Source organism: Hibiscus syriacus, unplaced genomic scaffold, assembly GCF_006381635.1.
Source record: "Hibiscus syriacus cultivar Baekdansim isolate YM2019G1 unplaced genomic scaffold, ASM638163v2 tig00000538_pilon, whole genome shotgun sequence".
NCBI classification, from domain to species: Eukaryota; Viridiplantae; Streptophyta; class Magnoliopsida; order Malvales; family Malvaceae; genus Hibiscus; species Hibiscus syriacus.
Window position 1 is genome coordinate 103662 of NW_024061797.1, and position 27649 is coordinate 131310.

The window sequence follows — 27649 nt, forward strand, 5'->3', positions numbered from 1 at the left end:
ACAGTTCAGGCATAATGAATTTAACGCAAGATTTGATGTCAGCTCACCTGTCACCGATAAGCCTATGCATCCTGCAGATGAGGTCTCCTCCTAATTGATGATCAAGCTTTCGTTTAGGCCCAGATTTTATGGAATTTATATCTATACGTAAGTGGTTGATTGGGGTAGTTGAGCGGCAAAAACAATATGAACATAACATGTCAATATGTCATGTTTCTTCTTTGGTCCTATCGTCATTGTTCTGTTTCATGTTTTGGAATAAAAGCTTAGTGACGAATTCTACAAGCCTGAAAAATTGTTCCCATGACAATATTTTTCAGAATATATATATATATATGGTTGATCTGGGTAGTTGAGCGGCGAAAACAACATGAACGTAGGATAACATGCTTCTTTGTTCCTATCGCCGTTGTTTTGTTTCATAAGCTCAGTGACGAATTCTACAAACCGGGAAAATTGTTGGTTAGACAAAAGCCAAGCTGTTTCTTTGTTTTTTTTTAACTCATCTTCTCCTGTCATTGATAACCCAAAGTCCTTTCTCAATCTCTTCACCACTTTTATTTTGTATCTTTCTTTTTCTTTCTCATAAATCTCTGAATTCAGAACACATTTGATTAAGAGAGGGAAACAGAAAGAGAAAGAGAGAAGTGAAGATATGGCAAGCATTGTTATATCAGGTTCTTGTTCTTCAAGCTTCCTGTTTAGAAACCGAGAAGCAGGTGGCAATGGAGTTTCTCTGGCTCAGTACAATGGTCTTAGAGCTATGGAGAGGATGCAGCTGCCTTCATCTGAGATGACTAGACTGTCTTGTTCAGGTATTGGGATGATATATTTTAGACATTTATTTATATTTTATATTGATAATCTATTTTCGACTCTAAAATTTGGAAGTTAGTCCTCTGACATAAAATCCTGAAGTCTAACCGAGTCTCTCTTTTTTCAGCTCCACAACGAAAAACAATCAGGGGCATGGCATCACCAACAGTCTCGATTCCGAAAAGAGAAAAAGATCCCAAGAAACGAATAGTTATATCAGGAATGGGGCTAGTGTCGGTTTTCGGCAGTGACATTGATCACTTCTATAACAAACTTCTTGCTGGTGAGAGTGGGATCACACAGATTGATCGGTTCGACGCCACAAGTTATTCGGTTCGATTCGCCGGTCAAATTCGTGATTTTTCGTCGAAAGGATACATCGATGGTAAGAACGATCGTCGTCTCGATGATTGCTGGAGGTACTGCTTAGTTGCTGGACGAAGGGCACTCGACGACGCCAACCTTGGTTCTCAAGTCCTTGAAAAAGTAAGTATTTTTTTTGTCAAATTACGCGAGTTGGTGTATCGATATTACTCAACTTTTAATTTCTTTAACTATAGCATTAAATTTTTATTTTGATTTTAATTATATCATTTGATTGTTTAATTTTAACGGCATGATAATATGAACATATCTTTTTTATCATTGTGATGACGTGAGCAGAACGACGTCATTTTGATACGACTATTAATGTTCAAAATGATGTTTTAGGCACTAAACTTTAAGGTTGTATTAATTTTGTATACTAAACTTCTAAATTGTTCACTTTTTGTCAATGTCCTTTTCCGACCATAGTCGACAACCAATCATTTTTTTTGTCACATGTCATCTTTTGCAGTAAGATTAGCATCAAAACGTTTGCATTTCACCCATTTCTTCTCATAGGATGGTTTCTCATAAAACTCACTCAAAATAGACGAAAATTCATTTAAAGGTTCAATGTACTACTATTTCGATCTCCTCCAATTATTGTCTGAGAAGACTAATTTTGAGGTATGTTGTGTGTCGTCTCGAAATAATGCTTCTGTCTATTAAGATTTTCGAATAAACACCCCAAATCTCTCAAATCTAAGGAATAAAAATGATAGATTTTTTGTTGTTTAATTTTGTCGATTTTATGAAAAATCAATCTTATGAGAAGAAAGAAGAGTGAAATAAGAATATTTTGATATCATTATTTCCACAAAAAAGGATCGTTGAGGGATGATGATTGGTGGCCGGCCGCAGCCAAAAAAGTACAATGACAAGAAATGAATTGTTTAAAAGTTTAGTGATAAAATTGATACATCCCTAAAGTTTAGTGATATCTGATGTAGGTGTTGTTTACGCTATACTTTTTCCTACGTTGAACAAGAACTAAATTAACCCTTTTGTTGCTCATCACCATAGATGGATAAAACTCGAATCGGGGTGCTGGTGGGGACGGGGATGGGAGGGCTTACAGCATTCAGCAATGGTGTGGAAGCTCTTATTCAGAAGGGATACAGGAAGATCACTCCATTTTTCATCCCTTACTCCATCACCAACATGGGATCAGCATTACTGGCTATTGACACTGGCTTAATGGGACCTAATTATTCCATCTCAACTGCTTGTGCAACTGCAAATTACTGCTTTTATGCAGCTGCCAATCACATTCGAAGGGGCGAAGCCGACATCATGGTAGCCGGTGGGACTGAGGCCGCTATCATGCCGACCGGGATAGGTGGGTTCATAGCCTGCAGGGCATTGTCTCAGAGAAATGATGAACCCCATAGAGCATCCAGACCCTGGGACAAGGACCGTGATGGTTTTGTCATGGGGGAAGGCTGTGGCATACTTGTTATGGAGAGCTTGGAACATGCTATGAAAAGAGGGGCTAACATAATTGCAGAGTACTTGGGCGGCGCCGTCACTTGCGACGCTCATCATATGACTGATCCCCGTTCCGATGGGTTCGGAGTTTCGTCCTGCATAATCAAAAGTTTAGAAGATGCCGGAGTTTCCCCTGAAGAGGCAAGAATTCACAATGAAGCCAACTTTGAAACAATTTGTAATATGAACATTGTAACACCATTAATTTGCAGGTAAACTATGTAAATGCTCATGCAACATCAACACTGGCTGGAGATTTGGCTGAGGTTAATGCAATCAAAAAGGTCTTCAAGAACACTTCTGAGATCAAAATGAACGGGACAAAGGTGATCAAAACAACAATTTTTCTTTAATTACAAAGCTTAACGACTAAAGGGTTTGATTTGTTTCGCGTTGCAGTCGATGATCGGGCATGGACTTGGAGCTGCTGGAGGATTGGAAGCCATAGCAACAATAAAAGCAATAACATCTGGTTGGCTGCATCCCACCATTAATCAAGATGTAAAAATCTCATAAACCTTGCTCATATTCATATCATTTTTTTATCAATGACCTTGTATCATCTCTTCAATGAAGAACTTGGAGCCTGATGTGACAATCGATACCGTTCCCAATGTGAGGAAACAGCATGAAGTCAATATCGGTACGTGGTTTTTCTATAAAGAGTTTTTCACGTTAAATCTTAATGTCTCTTTTACTGTGTTATCATTTTCATCGGCGTTATCTTTTCCTGCAGCAATCTCTAATTCATTTGGCTTTGGTGGACACAACTCGGTTGTGGTATTTGCTCCTTTCAAACCATGAAAGAAACTTTCATATTGCAGGGCCTTTACTTGATCCTGTAACTGGATCCATGAAATGGATTTATTACCCTTTGTTTTTTTGTTCAATAAAATATAAATGGCATTTTTCTATATCTTCATCGTTTTTTAAGTGGATTCACAACTTATAATATACAATTATAAATAATTTTCACAACTATTGCATGATGATATGGATTATTTTAATGTCCTTTTACTCATCTTATTCTAATTCCTCAAATTCAAATCAAGCCTCCATTTCACTGAACTAGTAGCCATCGTCTTTGTTGTTCACGACTCAGTTCATCACCACCTTCAACGTCAACCATCATTGCCTCCACAAAAACACCAACAAATCGATATCACCTTAATTTATCGAGTTCACCACCGAACCATCAGTCAAATCATACCAACAACTAACCCTTATCTTTTGCCCTAACCAAATCAAAATCCTTACACAAAGGAGAAGTAAAAAACCCATCAGAAAGAAGAAAAAAAAGAAAGAAGTAAAGAAAGGAAGAAAAAGCCTCGTGTTTCCTCATTCTTGGTAATTAAAATATTATTTCTCTAAACCCAATGATAGAAGAGTCTCTCACTTGACAAAGAGAACGACATATCCTGAATACGCCATGATCCAATGATAGAAGAATCTATTGGTGTATAATTTAACTGTCAAAAGACTATTAGAAAGTGACGATTTTTTCAGGGAATAGAAGACGACGTTAAATTCATCGATTCAGTGTCATTTAACTTACTAGTAAGGGGACCGAAGTACGTTGACTTCGACCGTCGACGGGCCATGCATTGTTGATTTAAGTGGCTTTGCTTTATCTTGATAATATTGGGTTGGCTTCTTCTTTGCCACAAGATTCAGATGCTCCATGAAAATCGAAGTAGTGGGTTAGTAATAATGGCCTATCCAATTTTTTTGTACAATTGGGTATCTAACTTTTTTTAATGGTGTAATTAGGTTGTTGAATTTTTTTAATTACATATGTTCAATTATGATTTGTTTATACTTATAATTTAAAATTGTTTAATTAAAGAGTTAATGTGTGTTACATATCCAAAAGTTAGACATTAAATTCTAGATATGAATACATATAATTTTAAAAAATGTTACGTATTTAATTATACCAAAAAATAAATAAAAGTTGAATACCTAATGTTACATATTAAAATTCTAAGTATGAACAAGTGAAAAACTAAAAAATATATTAGGTACTTAATTGTAAAAAAAGAAAAAAAATGGTATCTAACTGCACTCTCGAAAGTTAGAACTGAATTACACCAGTAAATAAAATTAAATATTGCATACATACATGGAATGGTTTTGAATTATGTGTTAGAAACTCATCTAATTGAAATTACTTAATGCTAAAATCAAATCAATTAGTGTAATTGAATTGTTAATCAATGTTGAGTTGATGAATTTTAGAGCACAATTCATACAAAGGTGTGTTAATTGGGTAAAGATTATGCATCCATTGACTTTTCAAAGAAGTCGTTCTAAAATAAATAAAAATGTGATATAGGTAAAGGATAAAAAATAATGCTAAACATGTGGGCAGCCTCACTGCCTCATATTGTAAAATAATTATATCAGCGGTAATCTATTGGAATCCTCCCTCACCTTCAACTATCAACCTTTGTCATTTGTCAAAAAATTTCCTTAAATTTATTTTTTACATGTTTTCGGGTGATTTGACTGTTATTTTTGTTTATATTTTTTTATGGTTAGATTTGCCATATCTTTGACTGATCAATATGACGCTCATTTGTTATCATGTTATTCTTCCCTGTTTTGGACCCTCTGATTGAATTTGGATACGTGGTTTGTCTTCATAGATAGTTTTCTCACATTGCTTGACTCTGATTTACGATTGTCATTATCTACTATTAAACGTAGGAAAATATTTTATTATTTTAAATTTATAGATACCAATTATCTTAGTATTTTAAATTATTTATTATTAAACGTAGGAAAATATTTTATTATTATATTAATAATTTAAATATTGAATTATAATTTATATTTAAATATTTAATTACCCTTTTAAAATATCTTTAATTACATTTTCATTTTAATTTAAACTATTTAAGTTTATGTATAAATAATATTTTTTATTATTTTTATTTGAATATAAAGAAAATAAATTTATTATCATCTCAAAACAAAATAAAAAATGAACAAATGTAGCAAATAATAAAATTAGAATTTATATTTATTTTGAATTAATTTTATCATCCTTAATTTCATGAGCTGCATTATTTTTCGTAGGGGTCCATTTGACCTACTTTGTACACTTCTTTTGCTTTATCTGGTTTTTGTTTCGGTTTTTGAAATTCCATCGTTTTTGTTACACACCCTCTCTTATTATTCTTCTTCTTATCATTCTTTTCCATGATTTTTCTTTTTCGAAAGAAAAAGGAAAGAACTTGAAGAATATATTCTCATGGCTGCTTTCTAATTCAAAGAACCAACGATCGACCATTCTTTTCTGCACCAAGAACAACCACTATATTCTTCAAAAAGAAAGAACAAATTATTCTCTTTCACTCTCAAAAGAAGATCATAGCATTGTAGGTGGTGAAATGTAAACCTTCTTTGTTTCTTTATTCTTTCACTTTGCCTTGTAATAATCTTCTTAGCTTCCTGTTGCTCTTCTTGTTGTTGTTTTGGAGACTATGGAAACAAGGGTTCTTGATGGTATAATCAATAGGTTGCTTGAAGTTAGAGGGAAACCAGGGAAGCAAGTCCAGCTTTCTGAGTCTGAAATAAGACAGCTTTGTCTTGTTTCTAAAGACATCTTCTTGATGCAGCCCATTCTGTTGGAGCTTGAAGCACCTATTAAGATCTGTGGTATCTTCTTTAATTTCTCACTCTGTTTAAAGTTTGATTTTAATGAAGTGGTTTGCTTCTTGTTTACGTGTTTGAATTTGCAAAGTAGCTTGTTTTTTGGTGTGTCTTGATGTATGTTTTGTCACTGAAAATGTTCTGAATTTGGCATCCTATGACCTGTTTGTCGGAGTTGCTGACTGATGTTTATGTTCACGAAATCGAATGCATATAGATTTTCTGCAATGTTTGATCTTTTCAGTTCTTTGTTTAAGTATCAAAATCTTGAACCTTGATGTTTATATCGATGTTATTGTATGAACCAATTAAGTTAAGTTCCGGTTTTAAAGATGTTATGGTTACATATCATACATAATACTGAATCTACATCGTCATGAATTACCAGGAGACATTCATGGCCAGTACTCGGATCTCCTGAGGCTGTTCGAAAATGGAGGCTTCCCTCCCATTGCCAATTACTTGTTCTTAGGAGATTACGTTGATCGGGGAAAGCAAAGTCTCGAAACCATCTGTCTTCTCCTTGCATACAAGATCAAATATCCGGAGAACTTCTTCCTGCTCAGGGGCAACCACGAATGCGCATCTGTGAACCGTATCTACGATTTCTACGACGAGTGCAAACGGAGATTTAATGTCCGGCTCTGGAAGGTGTTCACCGATTGTTTCAACTGCCTCCCCGTAGCGGCCCTGATCGAAGAAAAGATATTCTGCATGCATGGCGGACTGTCGCCGGAGCTATGCAATTTAGACCAGATTAGGAAGTTAAAGCGGCCTGTGGATGTTCCAGAATCTGGCTTACTATGTGATTTCCTATGGTCTGATCCTAGTAAAGACATTCAAGGCTGGGGGGCTAATGACAGGGGAGTTTCATATATATTTGGTGCTGATAGGGTGATTGATTGTCTGAAGAGGCTTGATCTTGATTTAATTTGCCGAGCACACCAGGTTTCATAACCAGTTTGCATTGAATCATTTGGTATAAATGGTTATAGTTTCAGCTTCTTATATCTTGATAACCAGAATCTATACGCTTGCTTGCAGGTCGTCGAAGACGGATACGAGTTCTTTGCTAATAGGCAACTTGTAACCATATTTTCAGCACCAAATTACTGTGGAGAATTCGACAATGCCGCTGCCATGATGAGCGTGGATGAAACATTAATGTGTTCATTCCAAATACTAAAGCCTGCAGACAAGAAACCAAAATTCGGGTTCGGGACATTGACTTCAATCAAGTCTCCTACACCTCCATCGAGAATCAGAGTATACTCAAAATTCCTTGTCCATAGTTTCTGCAATTTCCTGTGTCGGACACGTACACAAAACCGATAGCTCTCTTACTTGGTGCTTGAATTTTTCTTTTTTGCCAGTCATTTCTTGGAGCAAAAGTATAATAAGAGGCTTCAAACTGGTGGAGATATCAAGAGCAAGTTGGCTGCCATCAAAGGGAAGATTTGGAAGATTTTACAAAGAAAAACTCTTATGAAATCTGGTGATTTCAAAGACCCTTTGTTATATATTAGTTTCAATAGAGTCCCCCTCTTTCCCTCTCCTCATCTTTGTATTTAACCTCTGCTTTTTTTATTGTAATCAATGGATGAAAGTGAAAGAGGGATTGATGATTTACTCATTTTGTGCATTATTTCTTATGAATTAGTTTCACACACTTGTGGTTGGAAAGATTATCTTGATGTTTGGAGCATTCCCGGCTTTGATCACGTATTACTGGAGAATGGAAAAGCCCGAAACCACTCTGTACACTGCCTTGGTCGCCAAGAAAGCGAAACAACCTGAAACAGATATGTCGAAAGTTCTTCAGGTCAATTTGGAATCAGAACCAGATTAATAGAACAGAACAGATGGAACAAAGATACAATTGCAAAGTAAAAGAAACAAAGATACAACATTTGGGTCACACAATTTTAACACGTAATAAAACTACTCGAAGAAGCTGATGCGTAAGTTTATTAGTAATGTAACACCCCAATTTAGAGGCTAAATTGTAGAAATTTTAAAGTGGTGAATTTAATTGAAATTTTGGATTAAATTATAAAATTTCAAAGTTCACAAACCGTTTTAACAAGTGTAAAAAATTCAGTAGCTAAACTTATGATTTGATCATTTTTCTTTAGTAGAAAATATAAACCCCTTTCCACGTGCGCGGTTTCTAGATTATTTCCCAGTTTTCCCTTCCCCGTCAACCCCTCTTTGAACTCCAATCTACTCACCGTCCGACCTCTGATCGACGAACCGAAACCACCATCATGGTTGTTGTCGACTGATGAACAAAACCCCTCAAACCTTTCGTCGTGAATCATCGTCGTTCGTCGTTAATTTCAGTCGAAAGTATCGTCGGTATTAACTCGATTACAGTTGGTTTTTCGTCGATTCACGACGATCTGACCATCCATTTTCGACACCTCCCGCACCATCGTGTTTCTTGCATCGTTCCGAGTCCGTCGGTGTCCTCCGTTTCTCCGTCGTCGCCGGCGCGTGGAGGGTGAAAAAGTTGAAGCTTTCAATGTTTCGGAATCGAGCTCTCCACCGTTCAAAATTGTGAACCAAACTCGGTAAGTGTCTTAAAATGCCTTAAAATAATTTTTAGGAATTTTTCCGGGAATTTTCTGACACTTTATCACTGTTCACGCTCCGCCACTGCGCATAGAGGTGCTAATTTTGTAATTAATTTCTATTATGGTGATATTTGTCAAAAATTCGGGTGTTAGTTTTGTAAATATTTATAGAAGGTGACTAATTTTGTAATTAATTTATGTTAGGGTGATATTTGTGTAAAACGGTCGACTGTTGACCGTTGACCGACATTGACCACTGTTGACCAGAACTTTGACCGGCGTTGAAAGACATTTGACTTTGATCAGGTATACCTATCCTAACGTTTTCGACGTTCTGAGTCCGATTTCGCAGTCTGTTTTTCGAAATTCAGACCTGAATGCCTCGAAATTTGGATCCGAATACCTCAAAATTGTCAGTCAAACCCGTTGACTTTGACTTTGACCGAAAAGTCAAAAAATTTGAAAAGTCATATTTTATGTATTTGACGTTTCGAATTCGTTTTTGGGGTCTGTTTCGCAAAACTCGAATCCGATAAACTGTTTTTGATTGATTTATCACCCGATTTGATATGTTTTTCAGAATTAAGCTCTGTTTTTTATGTAATTTCTGTTGATATGGATACGAGGAAATATTGGAAGTTGAATTAAAGATCAAAGGCGTTCGAATGGAATTTATATGGTCGATCAGTATGGCACGAATATCGAGGTAATATTTTACTACCTCTTTATGCTTTATGTAACATGTGAATATTGATAAATGCATAATTAAGATAATGTTGGTCTCATTTGTGTAGTTAATTAATTTCTACACTCAATCTGAATACGGTAAAAAGGTTCAGTAATTGATTATGGTTCAGATGACTGTTATAGGAAATTGAGGAATTGTTAGAATTAAATTACAAGTTATGTGCTCTGTGATAAAGAAATCAACATGGATCTGTAATTTATAATTTATTTTATCAAAGGTTAAATGTTAAAGGTACTTGGATGAAAATACTCTGATAGGGTGAAATTACGAAAATACTCTTATGCTATAAAAAGGCAATATTTGATTATGGAAGTTGGATAAGAGGTTTTAAATATATATTGATCTGATGAAACTACTTATATACACAAGAAATGCTAGTTTTGCTTAGAAAATATGGATAACTGATTTTTAACTTAAGAGGATTTGAGCAAGAATCTAAGAGTTTGTTAAGAGAATCATTTCAAGATCAGAGAATGTTCGGGAAAGCAATTAACCATAGGATCTCCAAATTATAAGTATGTTTGTTAAGAGTTAATACTGAAATTATCTGGTTAAGAAATTACGAAAATACCATTGAGAGGTAAAAATAGTCCGAGTTGACCCTGAATGAGAAAGTAATTTGAAAATTCATATTTAACTCGATAAATTACGAATTTAATGGTTAAGATCCGTCTTTGTACAGAAAATTTCTGATAACATGTTTGTAACTTTTGAGAAGGCAATTGACCTGAAAATCTCTGAGCTAAGAATAAATTATTGAGGGTGCTCTTTTGTCAGAATTGTTCGGAAGAACTGAAAAATATGCTACATTAAAATTAAATAATCAGATCAGATGGGAGGAAATGCTTGTAATACATTGGATCTGTAAATTGACCAAAATACCCCTAGAATAAAAATGACCAAGAATATCACCAAGCCCAGGAATAAATAGATATCCTCAAGCTTTGCAATTAATGGAATAAAATTAAGCACCAAAATAACCAAAATACCCTTATGGCCTATACTAAGTATATGTTTTGGATTAATTAAGGAATCAAAGTAAATATGGGTGTTGTACTACCCTTAAAAGTAATGGAACACAATTTAAGTGAGTAGATCAACCCTAAAGCTATGTCAATACCTGAATGACATAGATATTACTTGAATGTGTGTTCGTCTTCTCAAGTTTGGCTCGATGATAATTTTGGAAGTATTTAGCTCAGCTCAACTCTAAATCGCATTCAGTACTAAGAATTAGACGTTTGTTCGACAAATCAACCATGAAGACCAAATTGAATGGAACGAAAGTACAATATGTATCTGAAATTCAGGAGCGTTTTAATTACTCTGGAAAATCCTGAAGTAACTGGAATGGACTTGAATGCTAAATGAACTAAGTAACCTCAATGACTGAGGATTAATTAAGTGATTAGGATAAGGTTGGAAACTCGGATGAACTTATATGATGTATCATCCCTATGGATTATGAACCACAAATCAAGTACGTCAACATTTCATGATATCGTGGAAGCGTGAAAATGAAATAAATACCATTAGAATATATGTTTGTCTCCTTAAGATATGTTCAGTGATGACTCAAAAGTTGATTTATGGACAATAATTGTTGGTATTAAAGAGTGAATACCTGGTAGGACAACGAATGGACCGATCAACATGCATTAGTTTTGGGAGTTGTTAAACTTGAGTTATTTCAATAATCTGATAGATCGACACCGACTGTAAATGTCCTGAATCTACATTTCTTCCTTATCAGCTCAAGTCACATTCTGAATAACTGATGATTCTGTCACTTATTAAACTATTCCAATAGTGATTCTGAATTCCGACATTCTATCGATATACTGAAGATCCATGTGTCTCTGCCTATTAAGATTATCATGTACCTCTGAATAATATTCATAAACTCTAGTGTGTTCCTTTATCACATAAATATTTTATTTGATTTCCGACTTGAATTCTGTTCTGATACATTACCTGAATTTTGTTCTGATTTCTGTTATGATTATGTTCTGATATCTTATCTGAATTCTGTTTTGATCTGTGGGGTTTATTGTTGGAGGAAGAATACTTACAGGTTCATCGACTTTGTGCTCAGGGCCTAACTGTTGTGCCGGGCTTGTACACATTATGTTGTGTTCGGATGGGGGAATTTACTATGGTTTTTGATAAATGTTTTATTTGGGGTTATTGTTGGAGGAAGAATATATGCAGGCTCATCGACTTTGTGCTCAGGACCTAACTGTTGTGCCGGGGTTGTATGGTTCTGGGGAACCTATACATCATGTTGTGTTCGGTGGAAGGGATTACTATGGTTTTTATAAATAAAAATATGTTTTAAAAAAATTGTATATTTTTACTGGTTTTACGGGAACACACTAGATAACCTATTCTGATCTCCTGAACCCAGTCATCCGAAATATTTCTCTGAACTGAAAGCTCATTGTCCATTACCATCTGAAATATCAGTAGGATCTTCGCTCAGTATAAAAGTCTATGGATGTTCGGAACCAATAAGAAAATATATGTTTATCTGTATCTGCACGTTCTTCAGCATCATCTGGTAGCTCTGTATTACTGAGTTTTCTAAAGCTCACTCTGTTACTCATCTTTTCAGGCTAAAAGAATTGTATCAGTGCAGCTATCGACTTCTGTAAGGGAGTTCTTCCGGTGTTGTTTGCAGAGTACGGTACATGTGATTAGGGGGCATGTAATTGTATTTTGTTTTAAATACGAATCAGAAAATCTATTTTATTTCTGAATATTGATAAATGATTTTATGAGTTTATATGTTATGATAAAAAGTTTTAAATTTTCTGAGATTTTACAGTGGGTCGCTCCGGTGGCCCTAATGTGACACTCCAGATCGGATCGGGCTACCTGCATCGGTCTGAGGGGTTACAAGTAATTCGTTAATTTGAAAGGAAGGACATATTAACAGTCATTCAGAGAGTAAGAGGAGTCCCACCTCAAAAAAAATATTTTGGTTCAATTATTTGGAGAGCTAATGATTTGATTCATACTGTCGAGTTGAATGCCGCAATCCGATGCAGAGAATTGTCGACATCTTGTGGGGGGATGGCGACAGTAGAGGTAAGAATTGTTGGTCACCATGATTGTGCACTTGTGCAGTGTCTCAAAAGTTACATGTAATTGAGAATTTGAGATACTTATTCCGATTTAACAAAGAATGATTTTTTATAGGAATTGAAGGCCTCGTTAAAAACCTCCTTCTTGATTAAAGGATCTTGTAAAAAAGCTCCTTAATCAACAGAAGGAGGAAAAGAGTGCCCTAAGATTTCATTAACCATAAGATTCAAAAGATACAACCAAGTCGCCACCCCCAACATAAATAAACAACCAAAAATAATCGAAAAAACCCTACACAACCACACTAACACAGCGAAAACCATCTATGCTACAACAACAGTCAGAAGAATGACTGACCAGACTTAACACCTGAACTTAGCCCGACGACCAGCACAAAAACAACAGCTAAAACAGAGACCGAATAACACAGCTGGCTCAATCCATAAAAGGCAAAATCAAAAACAAAACCCTGAACATCCGCACTAAAAGAGTACAAGAATCAGCTTCCGCCTTACTGCCTCTTCTTGCTCGACTTGTCGACAGAGGCCAACCGAACTACCAACTCCATACAGAAAAATAGAAAGGAGTCACCTGGTAGTTCCACAACTTCCACTGCCTTAACCTACCTCTGAGAACTCTTGCTTCGACTTTAACGAGGTTTCCTTTGATTAGCCGAAAATTTTTCTTGAAAGTTTCGGAGAGAACTAAAAATTGCATTTCTCTCCTCCAAAGTTCTTTGTTTCTGGCGCCCAGTATTACCCACAAAAGCACATGCAGGTTCACACCTTTTCCTGTTGTCTTCTTCTGCCCCTCTCTTATCGTGAACCAGCACTTCCTTGTGTACCCCCACTTTCTCAGATTTCGATAGCCATATCCCCTGACCAGCAAGCACTTCCTCGTGTGCCACCAATACCTTAATTCCATCAGTAGGCGTGATCGGCACAATTGGCAACTGCACGTTACCTTTGATTACATCCTTAGACCCAACGTGCGCCCTACTAGCACTCTCCAAGGCCTGAAAATTCCCACCACTTTGATAGCATGCTCCCGCACAGCTGCCCCACTAACCGAATCCACAATATGAGACTCCAAGGACCTTTCAGAATTGAATAATAAATTGGTATGCCGTAGGCCACCAATTCTTTTTGAAGAAAAACCCCTACCACTAACATCAAGAAACATGTGTCGTGCATTATCAACTTTAGAAACACACACATCCAATCCTGAGGCCACGTGTATCCCACCATCTCCCTCCAAAATGTTAAGATCTCCACTCCTCTGGCCAAGCGAATATGCCCCATTATAAACTGTCGGGAAAGTGCCACTCTTCTGGCAATCAGTCCCATGCGCAGCAACACCATTTTGGACTGTCGGGGACACAGCTTTAACAGCCCATACCTGTTCGGAACAAGGGCCATCTCCTGCTACCTCGGCACCTGAACCACACGTTCCACCCTCAGTATGCGTGCCATCACTAGACGCTCGTGTTTCAAGCTGTACTTCCTTAATATTAGTGGAATCAGAATTAACTCGTGAAAACGTTCCAACACAAACCGCAACCTCGGAAGACTTTTCTGGCGAGACACCATCGAGCTCCCCCTCCGAGTGAAGCGGGGAAGCAACTGTAGTATCCAATGCAGACGAATCCTCCCAGACGGAATCTGGGCTAAAGCAAGGATCTATCTCGGACATATATACTGAAAAAGAATGATCCCCGACTTTCAAAACAAAGGATTCTTCCACACGAACTTTACAGTTCGTAATGATCTGAAAACAGGCCCTGTCAAAAGAGCTAGGATATAAGGTCCCTACGTCAATTGAGATAAGAGCTATTTTCAAAACTCCTTTGATAGGGGAAGCTGTTTGGGTGGCGGGTTTGGATGACGGCGTTGCAAAATGTGTCATCAGGACCAGGAGACCGTGTTGCATGCGCTTTGTGGTCATCCTTTGGAACATCTGGAATCGACATTGGGTGCTGTTTACTATGGAAATTCTAGACAAGAGAGATTTTACACGTTTTGTGGTCATCCTTTGGAACATCTGGAATAGACGGAATAAGGTTGTGCATGAGGGGAAGCTCCAAGGGGCATCTCTCGTTGAAAATGCCAAACTGCTGCAAGCCTGCAAGTAGATTTTCAACAGGTTCATAATGGAGCGTTGGTTTGTAACATGGAGTGCATCAACAGCCTCGTTTGACTAAACCTTCTGCTGGTGTCGTTAAGCTACATGTTGATGGGGCTTTAGTGGCTGAAACCAAGCATGCGGCGGTGGGAATTGTTGTAAGGGATCATCACGGGCTAGCTATCGCAGGACACGCAAAGCAGGTAACCAGGTGCTCAAATGCTGAAATTGTGGAGGCACACACTTTTGCAGAGGGCATCCGAATGGCGAGTTATTATGCGATGAACGTGGTGAACGCCCTTGCTATACCGCGCCACGATCTATCTGTGACGGGTTTTCTTTTTACGTCAATCTTTGGTTCAACTACGATTGAATCCGGGTTTTCGTACATCTTTTATTAAAAGAAAGGCGAATACTGTAGCTCATAATTTGGCTCAATGGACACTTATAATTCTCTGGCTTGGTTCGAGATTGAGTGTCCCATATATATTTTGGACACTTGTAATGTTAATCTATAAATTCAATTTTATTCTTAATAAATGATAGAATGCTAGAATGACTCCTCAATGTTTGCATAAATGATTACTTAATCTTCAATTTTTTTTTTTGAAATATTTTAACCTCCAACATTTAATTTTTAATCAAAATAGATCTTATTGAATGAAAATCATTAATTGACTAACGATCAATACATATTACTGATAATATTCACATATGTTTAGTTATTGAAACATTATAATAAAATGTTAAAAAAGTGCACAAACTTTAGTGCTATTTGTCATTATGCCAAAAAGAAATTAGACGTGATTATGCCAAAAAAAATTAATTAGAAGTGATTTGATTCAGTATCCTGCCTGTTTGCAGATGGAAGATCTGATTTTGGCCCGGCGCGGTCCACGGGTGGAGGCTTAGCTGCCAATGGCCAGTGAGTGTGCTCATCCAGATCGAGAAGCGAAACTTTTCACACATCACTTCATAACATGCATCTTTTCCTTTTTTTCTTTCAGATGAAACCACCTCAGAGAACCAGGCGATCGAGTGAACAAGATTTTGACGATGAAGATGATCCTAATTTCAGCTTAAGTTCTTTGGTAACAATTGAGGGGAATTCTTAATATTTTATTTAGTACACATTAGGGAGATAAGGCAAAGCATGGCAAGAGGGAGCGCTATGGATTCAGTAACATCCATCACGCCCACAACTCCATTGCTATCAAACACCTACTACGAATCTCAAGGGATTTATTAGCAAATACGAACATGAAGCTCCAGATATTCGCAATAAACACATAACTTGAGCAAAAAACATCAACTTCGATACAGTCGACAATAGTCTCACTTATCCCATTCAAAATCGAAGCTAACATCCAGGATTATCTAATAAAAGATCCAAAATATCCATGATCAAAATAACATTTATGACAGAGAACGATCCGAGGATGCAGCTAACCGATCATTAACAGTTCATATAGAATGCTTCTTATTCAAAACTGCAGCTAAACCATACTAAGGCAGAACACTCCCCTCTTTCAAACACATTATAGAAGTGATGAATGCGTTCACGAGAGGCACGAGTACGCCAATTCCTTCTCCTCAGTGAGCTCCACTCCGGTCAAGTCCAACTTCTTCCTTGAGAACTCATCAATAGCCAGCCCTAAGAAAAAGTTGAAAGAAAATAAATAAGGAAACTCATATTTGCACATGGTATCCACAAATCTCCAAAATTCCTTAGAAGTTGTACAGATTAAACTATAAGTGTCAGCAGTTAGTAACAAATGATGGCTTATGCTTTTGGAATCAGAAGGTGTTCGAAAGGGAGGCACACAAAAATGAGTACATTTTCAAAAGCATTAATTCTAATTTGTATTAGACACATGTCGGCAGAAGACTAGCCAAAATTCACACAAATAACGGGGGTCGTATTTTGATGCATTCTTACCTTGGACAATTGTCCATTCTCCATTCTTACAAGTAACCGGGAAGGAATAAATGACCCCCGCAGGTACATTGTATGAACCATCAGAGTAGACCCCCATAGAAACCCATGTGCCCTAATAAAGCAAAAAAGCCAATCAGATTGTGACCGTATCAAATATCATTAGAAAAAGAACCGATCAACAACATTGTCAACCTCGGGAGTTCCAAGGACCCAATCGCGTATGTGATCACAAGCAGCACTAGCAGCAGATAGAGCACTTGAGAATTTCCTTGCTTTGATGATTGCAGCACCACGCTGTTGGACGGTTGTGATGAATTCTCCATTCAACCTACAACAAATCAATAATTTCATAATGAGGTCTCAAATTTCTCACGGTTAGAATATACCCGTTTCGTCACAGAACCAACTCTTTTAGCGTGACTCTACTTACCATTCATCATCCTTAACAAGCTCACGAACAGGCTTGCCCCCGACAGTTGCATGATTGACATCAGGATATTGAGTTGATGAGTGATTACCCCAAATAATCACATTCTTAACATCAGAAACTTGGACATTTAGTCTCTCTGAGATTTGACCTAATGCCCTGTTATGATCCAGCCTTGTCAAACAGGTAATGTTCTTAGCAGGGATTGAAGGTGCGAATTCCTTCAGGATCAATGCATTGGTGTTGGCAGGGTTAGCAACAACAAGAACCTGAAACAAGCATGAAATGCACAAAAAACGTGTAAGATTGAACAGTAAACAAAATATTAATCCATGAATTTAGAAACTTTTGAGTTCCAGCAAAGAACATCGAAGGCCCCATGAGAGGATATGTGTGACATTGCATAATTGATAGAAAACAAAGTAATCCATTTAATACAATTTTAAGAAGTTATAAGAGAATACTATTGTCCATTCCTGCCAAATCAGTAACAACCCACAAAATACAGTACCGACAGTTCGAGGCTTCAAGACACAGCTTCATATTTGCAGCAAATTATATTTCCCCAATCTTTATAGGCGAAGAAGAACAAAAACTTAAGACCTATTTTTCAAATATTTTGTGCAGGAAACTAGAGTTAAACACAAAAACTGAGATTTTTCATTTCGCAGGTGACCAAAAATGCAAGAAATTTAATGTTGAAACATTATTTTCTCACCTTGCAGTTTGGAGCTGCATGCTGTTCCAAGGCAGAAGACTGAGACTTGTAAATAGACACATTCTTCGACATAACATCTTTCCTTTCCATTCCTTCCTTCCTTGGGAAACCACCAACCATGACAGCAACACTGACTCCAGTGCATGCCTCAACAACATCGGTTGTAGCAACAACACCTGACCGAAACAACAAAAGGTTAGATCACAAACCATACAACATATTCATACAAATTTAATAATTTTAAGTATTGCTCGATGACAACATTCAAAACTCAAACAACACGATCATGAACACATATACCTTTTAGAAGCGGAAATGCAGCATCCACCAACTCCATTTTGACACCATTTAAAGCCTCTGCTGCAGGAGGGATATCAAGCATGTGAAGGATAACGGGCTGGTCAGCACCCAACATGATTCCCCTAGCGATCATGGGAACAAGAGCATACCCAATTTGTCCTGCAAACACAACAACAAAAATGATTTTTCAATAAGCAATTTTAGAAAACCCAAAAAAAAAATGATCAGCGAGTCTAAGCTATGTTGCTCAGACTCGGGTGCGAGCACCCATTATATATTTGTGTGTCCAGCACAGTTCTATTTTTTTTGAAATTTTTCATGTATTTAGAGGATCCTTAAAGGGCCATATTCTCATATGTCCGAATTCAGTTCAACTCACTAGTACTAACTTTTTAATGTCAATTATACATGGAAGATCCCTGTATTTTCAAGTATGAACAAAACAACGCATATATCATTACGGAGCATGTAAAATACACTTTCTATTTATTGATTGATTTTATTTGTTTGTTTGTTTGTTTATGATCTTAGCAACTCAACATATTTACTTTCCACACTAGCAAGATATTCAAAAATTTCAAATGTTAAAGCACTTTCTCCATCACTTACCATATAAGCTTCTACGGTCAATACTTTGAGCTACTAAGCACAGATCCATGGCAGATTAAAATACTTTTCAGTAAAATCTAATTTTAGATCATTTTTTCTAATCCAAACAACTGTCAGATCAATCGAAACATCTAAAAAAACAGTTGAAGTTTAGATCGCGATTAGCTAGATCTGGAAAACAGAGATCGGGTTCATCCAACTAAAATCACTAGATCTGAATACTAGATTTCAACCGACAGATGTTTAAGTAAAAGATCTGATTATTGGAACCATAACATTACCTGCAGCTCCGGTGACGAGGACGCGAACTGGTTCTTTCGCCATTGATGAAGATCGGAGGATAACAAAAGAACGATGTCGTTTAGCAAGAGTTCAGTAGAGAGACTGACAAATGACTATGAGCTGAGGGGCACTGGATGAGAACAATACGCGAAGAATCGACGATATTTATCAGCCACGAAATGAACATACCGAGGGAAATGGTGATAAAACCAATGGTCTAATTCTAGTTTTAGTCCCTTCACTATGTTATCATGTATAACTTATATTTTTAGTTTATCATAATTTAATCATCTTTTGTTATAATGTTACATGTTATTACTTATTCTTATTAAAGTGATCAAAATTGATTAAACATGATTTATTAGATTTTTACATGACTCTAACTATGTTATCGAATAACCATAAATGAAATTTCATTCATTACTTTAATGTTATAATTATTAATGTTATCTATTTGGACTTCCTATTAATATTATAAACATAGAAAGACTGGATTATGACAAACTGAATGATTGAAATTAAAATTGTAACATAAAATAGGGACTAAAAACTGAATTAGACTTCAAAACAAGAGGGTTTTAGTTTTGCAAAACTGTGTGCTTAACGTCGTCGTTTGGAAGTTAGAGAGAATAAAGTTTATAGAGTCCACCGCACAGATAGCGTGAGAAAGTGGGGACCGTCGTGCTTGTCGCCGTTAAAACTGGGATGTTTATGGTCAGGTTGGTTGTGTCAAATCAAAATTTTATTTAAATTTGATCCCAATATAATCTTTTTTTCATTTATCATTTGGTTTGAATCGAGTTCAGGGAAGAGTTATTCAATTAGAAATCCAATCTGATTTCTTAAGTAAAAATATAAGGTCAGATAGATTGTCTTTAAATTTAAAGTGAAAAATATTTAATTTGGTTTGAGTGAAAATAATAATATAATTGTTCTTTACAAATTTAAGAGTAATTTTTATAATATATACATTTTCAAATAAAAATATATTATAAATATTTATATCGGGTCGAATTAAATGAAAAATATCCACATGAACCCGATTTTAAAAAAACGATCATATAGCATAAGTTCGGTCAAATGTTCATCGTTAATTATAACTTGGATTTAATGTAATTGGGGATTGCTAAACTTTATTTCGATCTCTATTAATCCATGAATTTGACGACTTTTTTATTTGTAGTCTTTTGATTACTAAAAAAATGGGTCAAAAATCCAAATTTAAGAGTCCATTGGGAAAAAAAAGTCATGGACCAGGTTTTAAAATGTTTTAGGGATTAAAAGTTGTTTATCCCTTTTAAAATAAATAATATTTTTATTTTTTAAAAGCTATAAAAAAGTAGTGGCTTGAAACTGATCATACAAACTAGCAAGCCCAAGGGAATTAAATTATGGCCACAAATGTCAAACAATCGGCTTAGATACTTTTAAAGTTAAAATTATTGGGGTGGGGGATTTGACTTGCATATAATAAAATTAATTATTTGATATACTTGTATACTTTTCATAGAAAAACAAGAATAAATTTAAAATATTTAATTGTTTATTTGATTTTAAGACATTCTAATAATTAAATATATGATTTGACATGTGTGATAAGGGTTTTTAAGGTACGGGGGCTATGTGTGGTAAGGTTTTTTAAGGTACAGGGACTTAATTTGAATTAGGGCTAGGGTTTTTAAGCTATGATTTGCATGTCATTGATTTAAAGATAAATAAATAATAATTTTGCCTAGAAATCACGAGTTCGGGTAACAGCTGCATAGGGTATACATTTATTGTTAAAAAAATTCTGAACAAATATAACCTTAAAATCATCTTAAACTAATTAAAATAAACAAATAAAAAAATGCTTCTTATGTTTAATGAACAATATTCATGTGAAGCTTCGTATTCGATATTTGTATTTGATACATATTCGATATAAGGGTATGATCTTCTAAATACATATTCGAGTCCTGTTTGCATTGTAGGCATGGATTCCTCCATAACTTACCACTAAGTAGCAAGAAAACGAGGGACACACAACAGCTCTTGTGGACCAAAATAGATGTAGACATTAGCAGGAATGAAGAATAAGGTACGTGATAACATATCAGTTGGCCATTGGTCCCCAAGGAAAATGAAAACAAGAAAGGCACAATAGAAGCACTTCATGTTGCTCGAAATCCGATACGTTTTACGACTCAAATATGCTTTATGTTCCTAAAAATAATCCTAATACCTATGTTGGGACATGCATCAAACATGATAATTGACACGGGTATTTCAAGTACAATGAAGAGTCGGAGTAACATAGCATTCGATATGGTACTGATTTGCGGAAGAAGCTTTGGATGGCATCAAAGTAGAGTAGTTCTTTTTTGCTTGTTTGAAGAATGACCTATATAAACGGTAACCAATTAATGGCTTGTCATGTAATTCATTACAAGAATAACATTTGAACCATTGCTTAATGGTACAAAATGAAATTGTTTGCTGGCTTAGTAATGGGTGAGCTTCTTAATACCTCGGAACTGCAGAAGAAGATATAAGGAGAGTACTCGGAAACGGTGATGCTAAAATATTCTACTCAGAATCCCGGACGCTTTCACTTGTGAGCCACAATTTCTTTTGGATGATAAACACAACATCATCCCCTTCATGCTCTGAATCCGAACTGGAATCAGCCGTTGCCACTGCTTCCCAGTGCAAAGCCGATAAATACTTCCTTATGAAATCTATCACTGGTCGTTTGTCCTGGACAATTATGAAACCACTGGGCCGGAGAATACGATCCATCTCGAGTAACAAATCCTCAGCACTGCAGCCTTTCTTCTCAATATCCGAAAAGACGGTCCAAGCATGGAGTAAATCATACGTTCGAGGGTATGTGGAAAAGGCTTCACACCTGCCAAGATGATCAAATTCAAATAATGCAATTTTTTCGGAACTATGATAATTGGACTCTGGGTGTGAGTATCGGCAGGTCATATCCATGTAGTCATGTAATAAATATTATGGGGGTTTACTGAAAAATAATTTTACAGTTCAGACTAAGTTATGCAGATTTTGTAAGTTAATTTATGCATACCAGCTATGTGTAGTGCCAATGAGACCTCTGTCATATATCAACTTAAGCGTGTTCGGTCCATCCTCCGGGATGACATTCATCACCCAAACATTCTTGTCTTTTAGAGAAGCTGAGAAAGATCCCATGTTTGCTTTCATGTCCATCACATTTCTCAAAGTGTCGGCTTCAATCTTAGGACTCAAGAGATTCCAATAACTCTCGACCTGTCGGCGCCAAGTTTCCTATGGATTTGAAAAAGCTATATTAGCGTTTATACCCTTTGTCATGACCGCATAAATTAAAATATAAACACAACGAAGTAATCACAAATAAAGGCATAGATGAAACAATGCTGCTGCCTTCATTACCGTGTCTTTTTCAAACATTTCGTTTGAATAACCAAAATCAGCAAGCCTTGGAGGAGGAGATGTCAATCTGGCTGGCCAAGGAGCCAAACCACTTCCCTTGGCTTTCTGGTCATCTGATAGAAACAAAGAGAGGTTTTAATTCTGATAAATTCTAAAGCTCGGTAATCATGTGTGATCAAGCAACAACTGTATGCTATATAACTCGCAGAAATCCAAAAATAAGAAATGAGCAGAATAAATGCACTTGATACAATTTTTTTCTCTCTCTTTACCCTAAAGCTAAAAGCAAATCAAGGTTACTGTTAAGAATTCAACTACACAAAGAATACATCTTCATCAGGCATTTGATATGAAGCCGTAACACAAGCCATCTTAATTACTTGGACTTGGGTGTAAGTTTTGGATATGGATATCTTTCCGACAAGGATGTGTTCAAGTTTTTCAAGCTTTTTCCATGTATTTAGAGGATAGCTGAAAGGTCATATTTCCAAATCCGTGTCTGAAGTGTTGGACACAGGTGTCAAACTAGGGTACTTCAAGCAACATGAAGAGTCAGAAACATAGCAAGCGGTTTTATGTTTGGTTAGTATAGGTAAGCAACACGATCAGTGCAAGAATGAGAAATAAAAACCATCAGCCAACCAATAAATGACTTCAGAAATAAAATCTAATGATACAAATGTTATGAAAATTTTTATCTTAATATCAGCATACTCTCCAATAATAAATCAAAATGGATAAAAATATCAACTAAAAGAGGGAGAAAAGGCAATAATATTAGTAACACTGTGAGGTATACTTACAATCAGAATAAGGAGTTATACAAGCTTCCATTGGAACACCCCAAACTGCATCTGGATCATCATCGGACCGGCAGAGGGGTGGATTAGTACCAGGTTCTCGTTCCCTATAACAATCATTTGTTAAAGGCTTTTGCCAAATGACAGTTTGGTTCCTCTTTGCGGCTATTCTCCAACACATACGTCCCACAAGGGCACTCATCTCCCTCCATATCTGGAGATCCTCTTCGTCTTGTGCATAAGCTTCTGGAGATGAGTAGGCAAAATAGCCTCCGGGTCTAAGTAATCGGTCTAGCTCAAGAAGAAGAATCCCATCCCTTTGAAGCCAATCGATCCTACAGCGAGAACAGTGAGCAAGTTCGAATGATCTGCTTGGGTAAGGGAGCCTTTTGGTCCCTAGAACACCAAGATATGCAGGAATTCCTCTTTCCAAGGCAAATTGGATTTGATTTTGATGCACATCATTGGGGGCTAATGACACTGTTATGATATCAGAAGAAAGAAGATATGCCCCAAAACTTGCAACACCACAACCGACATCAAGAACTGTACGAATCCTCCCTTCATTATTTAAATTGTTGTGCGAAAAATTGAGCATCTGCCAATTCAAAATCATAGAAATCAAAGTCATTTATTCTTCCCTAAGTTTGCAAAGTTTAAATAAGAATCATTACATATGAAGCCGATCTAAAAGAAGGAAACAAAACATTATGCAGAAAACTCAAACAGACAATTATTTTCAATCGGAACAAAACAGTATGCATCGGCGATCTTACATTTGCAATCGAAGCAATATACTTGTCAGCTCCATAGTGAAAATGGGTACCTCCCCCTGGAAATACTATCTTTTCACCTTGTACAATCATCCAATTCTGGTCAGACTTTTCATGTGCAAGGTGAGTATGGGGAATATTTGCCTTCCACACTTCATCTCTGCTTTGAGGCCACTTAATTGGGATCTGTAATTACACATGAATTAAAAAAAAATCCGAATATGATAAATATCACAATGACCATCACTATACATGACAAACTCGCTATATACACTTTATCAGCACCTTGTATCCTGCAGGAGGAGGAATCAAGCAATTGTATCTCCTTTCAGGAGGGGGGCAGTGGCGTTCGTAGTGCTCCATCACCGACAGGTCAAGCTTTAATCTCATTTGGTATATGATATTTCTGTCCAAGCAAGGAATAAGTTCCGAATGTCGATCATCACAAACCTTCAAAAGTCACAAGCAGATAAGTTAAATGCCACGACAACTAATCAAATATGAAATGATTCAGCAATAAACAACTTACCGGGAAAGTTTTTGGTACAAAATCTTCTCCGTCCTCCAGTCCAACTTTTGTTGAAGATTCATATTGCTTGTCATCAGCTTCATCATCTCCACCCAAATAAGATGATCCAAACTTTCTCAGAGATTTGCTGCCATACTCTAGAGCTGAAGCACCATTGCTTGAAGATCCAAAAATAGATCCATAATATACATAGAGAAAACCAAGAAAGATGGCCACAACACAGACTGACATGATTAATCTCTTCTTTTGGCCTCCATCAGATCTTCCCCTCATCATTCTTTAGTACTATGATCCTTTACAAACTGTTTTCACACAAATATCCTTATCCTAGTCGATCTCACATCAAATTCCGTATTCACAATAAATAAGTTTCGTTGCAACCATCAGGGGGCTGTATTCAATTGAATGAATAACACAAAACACTGGAAAACCGATCAAACCTGCAAGAAATCATCAGGTGATTAATGCTCTTGAATCAACCAACAAAGTGACTTAAGTTCAACAACAAAATTCAAAACCAAGCTTGAAGCTTGTGTAACAATTTAGATCCCTGTTAATAGTCCAAATCTATGATGAACTTACATTACATAATTGATTAATGCTAGATGATGCTAACTGCCTAAAATTGTAACCAGTTGATTGACAACCACTTAAAAGGAAATAAAAGTATGTAACTAATGCTCTCTTTTTACCCTGAAATGAAACAATGGGAATCATGAAAATGACAGCTAGGTAGCAAACTTTAATGAACAAAACAGATCTGCGTAAAAAAAAAAAACTCAACCAAATCCAAATTTCTGCATTAAAAACCAACCAAATTCAACCATCAAGAATCAAACATGGATTCCAAAGGAATCAATATGGCTAACATTCTTGAAGTAAATATAGGAAACTGGAATTGGCCCATTAAAACTACCACAAACGTAAGCAAAACCCATCAATCCAGATTCCTTAAAAAGAAAGAAACACAAATTTAACGAAAATCCATAAATGTATTCACACAAAAAACAAGATTCAACTGAAAAAAGTAAAAATAAAAGCTTACTGGGTTTCAATGAGAAAATCGAACTGGGCAAAGTTCAATTGAGATATAAGAAAAGATAGCTGTGGGCTATCTCCAAAATGAAGATTCAAAAGCAAAGCAAGAAAGTGAGAGGGATTATTAGATCGCAAAGAATCTGATTCTTTTTAATATGCAGTGTGAGATAAATAGAGAGAAACTGGGAGACAGTTGTTCACACGGTGTTTCTGAAGGAATCTGTGTTTACATCTATCTGTCCTACACTTGATCTGTAGATGACTAGAATTTGACACTGGGTTCATTCTAATTCTTTCAAGATAAAAACAATTTTTTTTATAAATATGAGTCATTTTTTAAAATTAAAATTGTTTGTAATAATTTTCAAAGGAAATAAGTAATATTTTATGGTAAATTACATATTTAGTATTTAAACTATCATTTGTATTTCGTTTTAGTTGCTCAATATTTTTTTAAAATCATATTTAATGTTTTATTATGGTTTTATTTTGATTACATGTCGTTAAAAAATTAACAGTGATGTTGATATGTCGCTATAAGATAATATCACATCATCTTTGAAGATAAAAAATGTCACATCATCTTTGAAGATAAAAAATGTAACATCAATAGTCCTGATAATTTTTTAACGGTTGATGATCAAAATGAGTCAAAACGTAACGTTAGGTATGATTTTGAAGAAAAAAATAGTTGAGTGACCAAAACATAATAAAATTGATAGTTGGGATACTAAATGTGTAGTTTACCCTTTTTATATAAGGATAGAAATCTAAAATAATTCAGTGTTAAAAAAATCAAGTTGAGGAATTAAGTGTCGAATTAAAACTGATAATTAATTTTTGTTTTAAAATGTATAAAAGTTATTTAATATATTATTTGAAATTAAATACATAATATGATTAAGTTGTTTGATAATTTTACATTTTTATATTTATTTAAAAACATTTTAAATTAGTTTATATTTAAATTTTAAATATAGAAATTTAGAGGGAGAGATTCATTCTTATCAATATTTAAATTAAATTTATTTATTTAGATAAATATGATAAAAAATAAGATTTATAAAGAATTTTAAAATGATATTTTAATTACCTAAAATCCTCATATAAATTTTCTTCTAATGTTATTTCATCTTGCACATAATTTCACTATAAAATATTAAAAAGGTAAACTATAAGATTGATCACTTTCGTTTAAGTTTTATATACTTTTCCTCATTGAATTCAAAAAACATAATTTTTTGTCACTTTTATTTTTATTTAGTTAAGATTTGATCCTTTTGTTTTTAATTAATTAAGATGCAGTCACTTAGAGTTAATTATCTTTACACTTTTAACGAATTGCAGACGTAGCATTGTTAGTAAAAATGTTTAATTTTTATTTTAACCCTTACACTTTAAATAAAATACTAATTATGGAGCTTTTTATAAACCAAAAATAATTTAGGAACAAATTATTAATATACTCTTTTTTTAATATTTCATCTTTATCAAAACTCTACCCAAACTTGTGTTGGCTTCTCACTATCTCCGTCGTTTGTGTCCACCGCTTCAGCTACAAGCTCATGAAGATTGAAGAACAGTAGCTTCCAGGATCGTTCGTGTCACTGCCTAGATCGAAGAATAGCCTTTCGAATCGAGCTCTGCAAACCACCACCTCCAAAGACTCTCCCCCGTAATCCGACTTGGTGGAAAAGCTCGATGTTATCCATTGTTTATCCAAAACACAAATATTCTCCAATGTTTACCTATAATAAATGGCATGGCTTTCCATCATATGTAGTTGATTTATTTGTTGCCATTCTTTCGTTCTTCTCCATTGTTTCCTTCTCACTATTCACTGTTATGTCACCCATATTTAGTCATATTTCCTTATACATTCCACAGCCTTCTTTATTTATTAATTGCATGTCCCAAACATTTTAGTTTGAACATAACTCGGCACATGATTGAGA

General features: G+C 35.6%; 4 protein-coding genes across 6 annotated transcripts; 2 read left to right on the forward strand and 2 right to left on the reverse strand.

The window, feature by feature from the left end:
- The first annotated feature begins 425 nt into the window (after nt 1-425).
- Nucleotides 426-3493, forward strand: LOC120208284 (3-oxoacyl-[acyl-carrier-protein] synthase I, chloroplastic-like). The gene is made up of 7 exons (XM_039207597.1): nt 426-815; nt 944-1302; nt 2206-2811; nt 2883-2996; nt 3070-3171; nt 3247-3313; nt 3407-3493. Exons 1-7 carry the CDS (start codon nt 656-658, stop codon nt 3472-3474), a joined length of 1476 nt encoding a protein of 491 aa, XP_039063528.1. The 5' UTR covers nt 426-655; the 3' UTR covers nt 3475-3493.
- Nucleotides 3494-5812: 2319 nt separating this feature from the next.
- On the forward strand, nt 5813-16366 carry LOC120208306 (serine/threonine-protein phosphatase PP1-like). Of its 2 annotated transcripts, none has more exons than XM_039207611.1 (4): nt 5813-6333; nt 6716-7275; nt 7372-7593; nt 7701-7970. In XM_039207611.1, exons 1-4 carry the CDS (start codon nt 6159-6161, stop codon nt 7722-7724), a joined length of 981 nt encoding a protein of 326 aa, XP_039063542.1. In that variant the 5' UTR covers nt 5813-6158; the 3' UTR covers nt 7725-7970. The 2 variants fall into 2 exon arrangements, with proteins under 2 accessions (XP_039063542.1, XP_039063544.1); XM_039207613.1 differs by lacking the exon at nt 7701-7970 and adding an exon at nt 16231-16366 and having other exon boundaries at nt 5814-6333; nt 7372-7541.
- LOC120208294 (malate dehydrogenase) lies at nt 16241-19281 on the reverse strand. The gene is made up of 7 exons (XM_039207603.1): nt 19134-19281; nt 18244-18402; nt 17944-18119; nt 17229-17494; nt 16991-17126; nt 16799-16910; nt 16241-16513 (listed from the first exon to the last, which is right to left on the reverse strand). The coding sequence occupies exons 1-7, from the start codon at nt 19174-19176 to the stop codon at nt 16419-16421; spliced, it is 987 nt and encodes a 328-aa protein (XP_039063534.1). The 5' UTR covers nt 19177-19281; the 3' UTR covers nt 16241-16418.
- A 2081-nt stretch (nt 19282-21362) lies between these two features.
- Nucleotides 21363-25904, reverse strand: LOC120208321 (probable methyltransferase PMT3). Of its 2 annotated transcripts, XM_039207621.1 has the most exons (8): nt 25702-25904; nt 24657-25096; nt 24413-24577; nt 24131-24313; nt 23358-23952; nt 22555-22667; nt 22208-22428; nt 21703-22024 (listed from the first exon to the last, which is right to left on the reverse strand). In XM_039207621.1, the coding sequence occupies exons 2-8, from the start codon at nt 24930-24932 to the stop codon at nt 21703-21705; spliced, it is 1875 nt and encodes a 624-aa protein (XP_039063552.1). In that variant the 5' UTR covers nt 24933-25096; nt 25702-25904. The 2 variants fall into 2 exon arrangements, with proteins under 2 accessions (XP_039063559.1, XP_039063552.1); XM_039207628.1 differs by lacking the exon at nt 25702-25904 and having other exon boundaries at nt 21363-22024; nt 24657-24932.
- Between the last annotated feature and the right edge of the window lie 1745 nt (nt 25905-27649).

Coding starts and splice junctions, on each gene's coding strand:
- LOC120208306 (XM_039207611.1), top strand. CDS start 6,159: ATGGAAACAAGGGTTCTTGATGGTATAATCAATAGGTTGCTTGAAGTT. Junction 6,334..6,715: donor AGCACCTATTAAGATCTGTG/GTATCTTCTTTA, acceptor ATGAATTACCAG/GAGACATTCATGGCCAGTAC. Junction 7,276..7,371: donor TAATTTGCCGAGCACACCAG/GTTTCATAACCA, acceptor GCTTGCTTGCAG/GTCGTCGAAGACGGATACGA.
- LOC120208321 (XM_039207628.1), bottom strand. CDS start 24,932: ATGATGAGGGGAAGATCTGATGGAGGCCAAAAGAAGAGATTAATCATG. Junction 24,578..24,656: donor TTGTACCAAAAACTTTCCCG/GTAAGTTGTTTA, acceptor TGACTTTTGAAG/GTTTGTGATGATCGACATTC. Junction 22,429..22,554: donor AAATGTTTGAAAAAGACACG/GTAATGAAGGCA, acceptor TCAAATCCATAG/GAAACTTGGCGCCGACAGGT.
- LOC120208294 (XM_039207603.1), bottom strand. CDS start 19,176: ATGGCGAAAGAACCAGTTCGCGTCCTCGTCACCGGAGCTGCAG. Junction 18,120..18,243: donor TGCATTTCCGCTTCTAAAAG/GTATATGTGTTC, acceptor TGTTTCGGTCAG/GTGTTGTTGCTACAACCGAT. Junction 17,495..17,943: donor ATGCAGCTCCAAACTGCAAG/GTGAGAAAATAA, acceptor TGCTTGTTTCAG/GTTCTTGTTGTTGCTAACCC.
- LOC120208284 (XM_039207597.1), top strand. CDS start 656: ATGGCAAGCATTGTTATATCAGGTTCTTGTTCTTCAAGCTTCCTGTTT. Junction 1,303..2,205: donor GTTCTCAAGTCCTTGAAAAA/GTAAGTATTTTT, acceptor TCATCACCATAG/ATGGATAAAACTCGAATCGG. Junction 2,812..2,882: donor CCGGAGTTTCCCCTGAAGAG/GCAAGAATTCAC, acceptor ATTAATTTGCAG/GTAAACTATGTAAATGCTCA.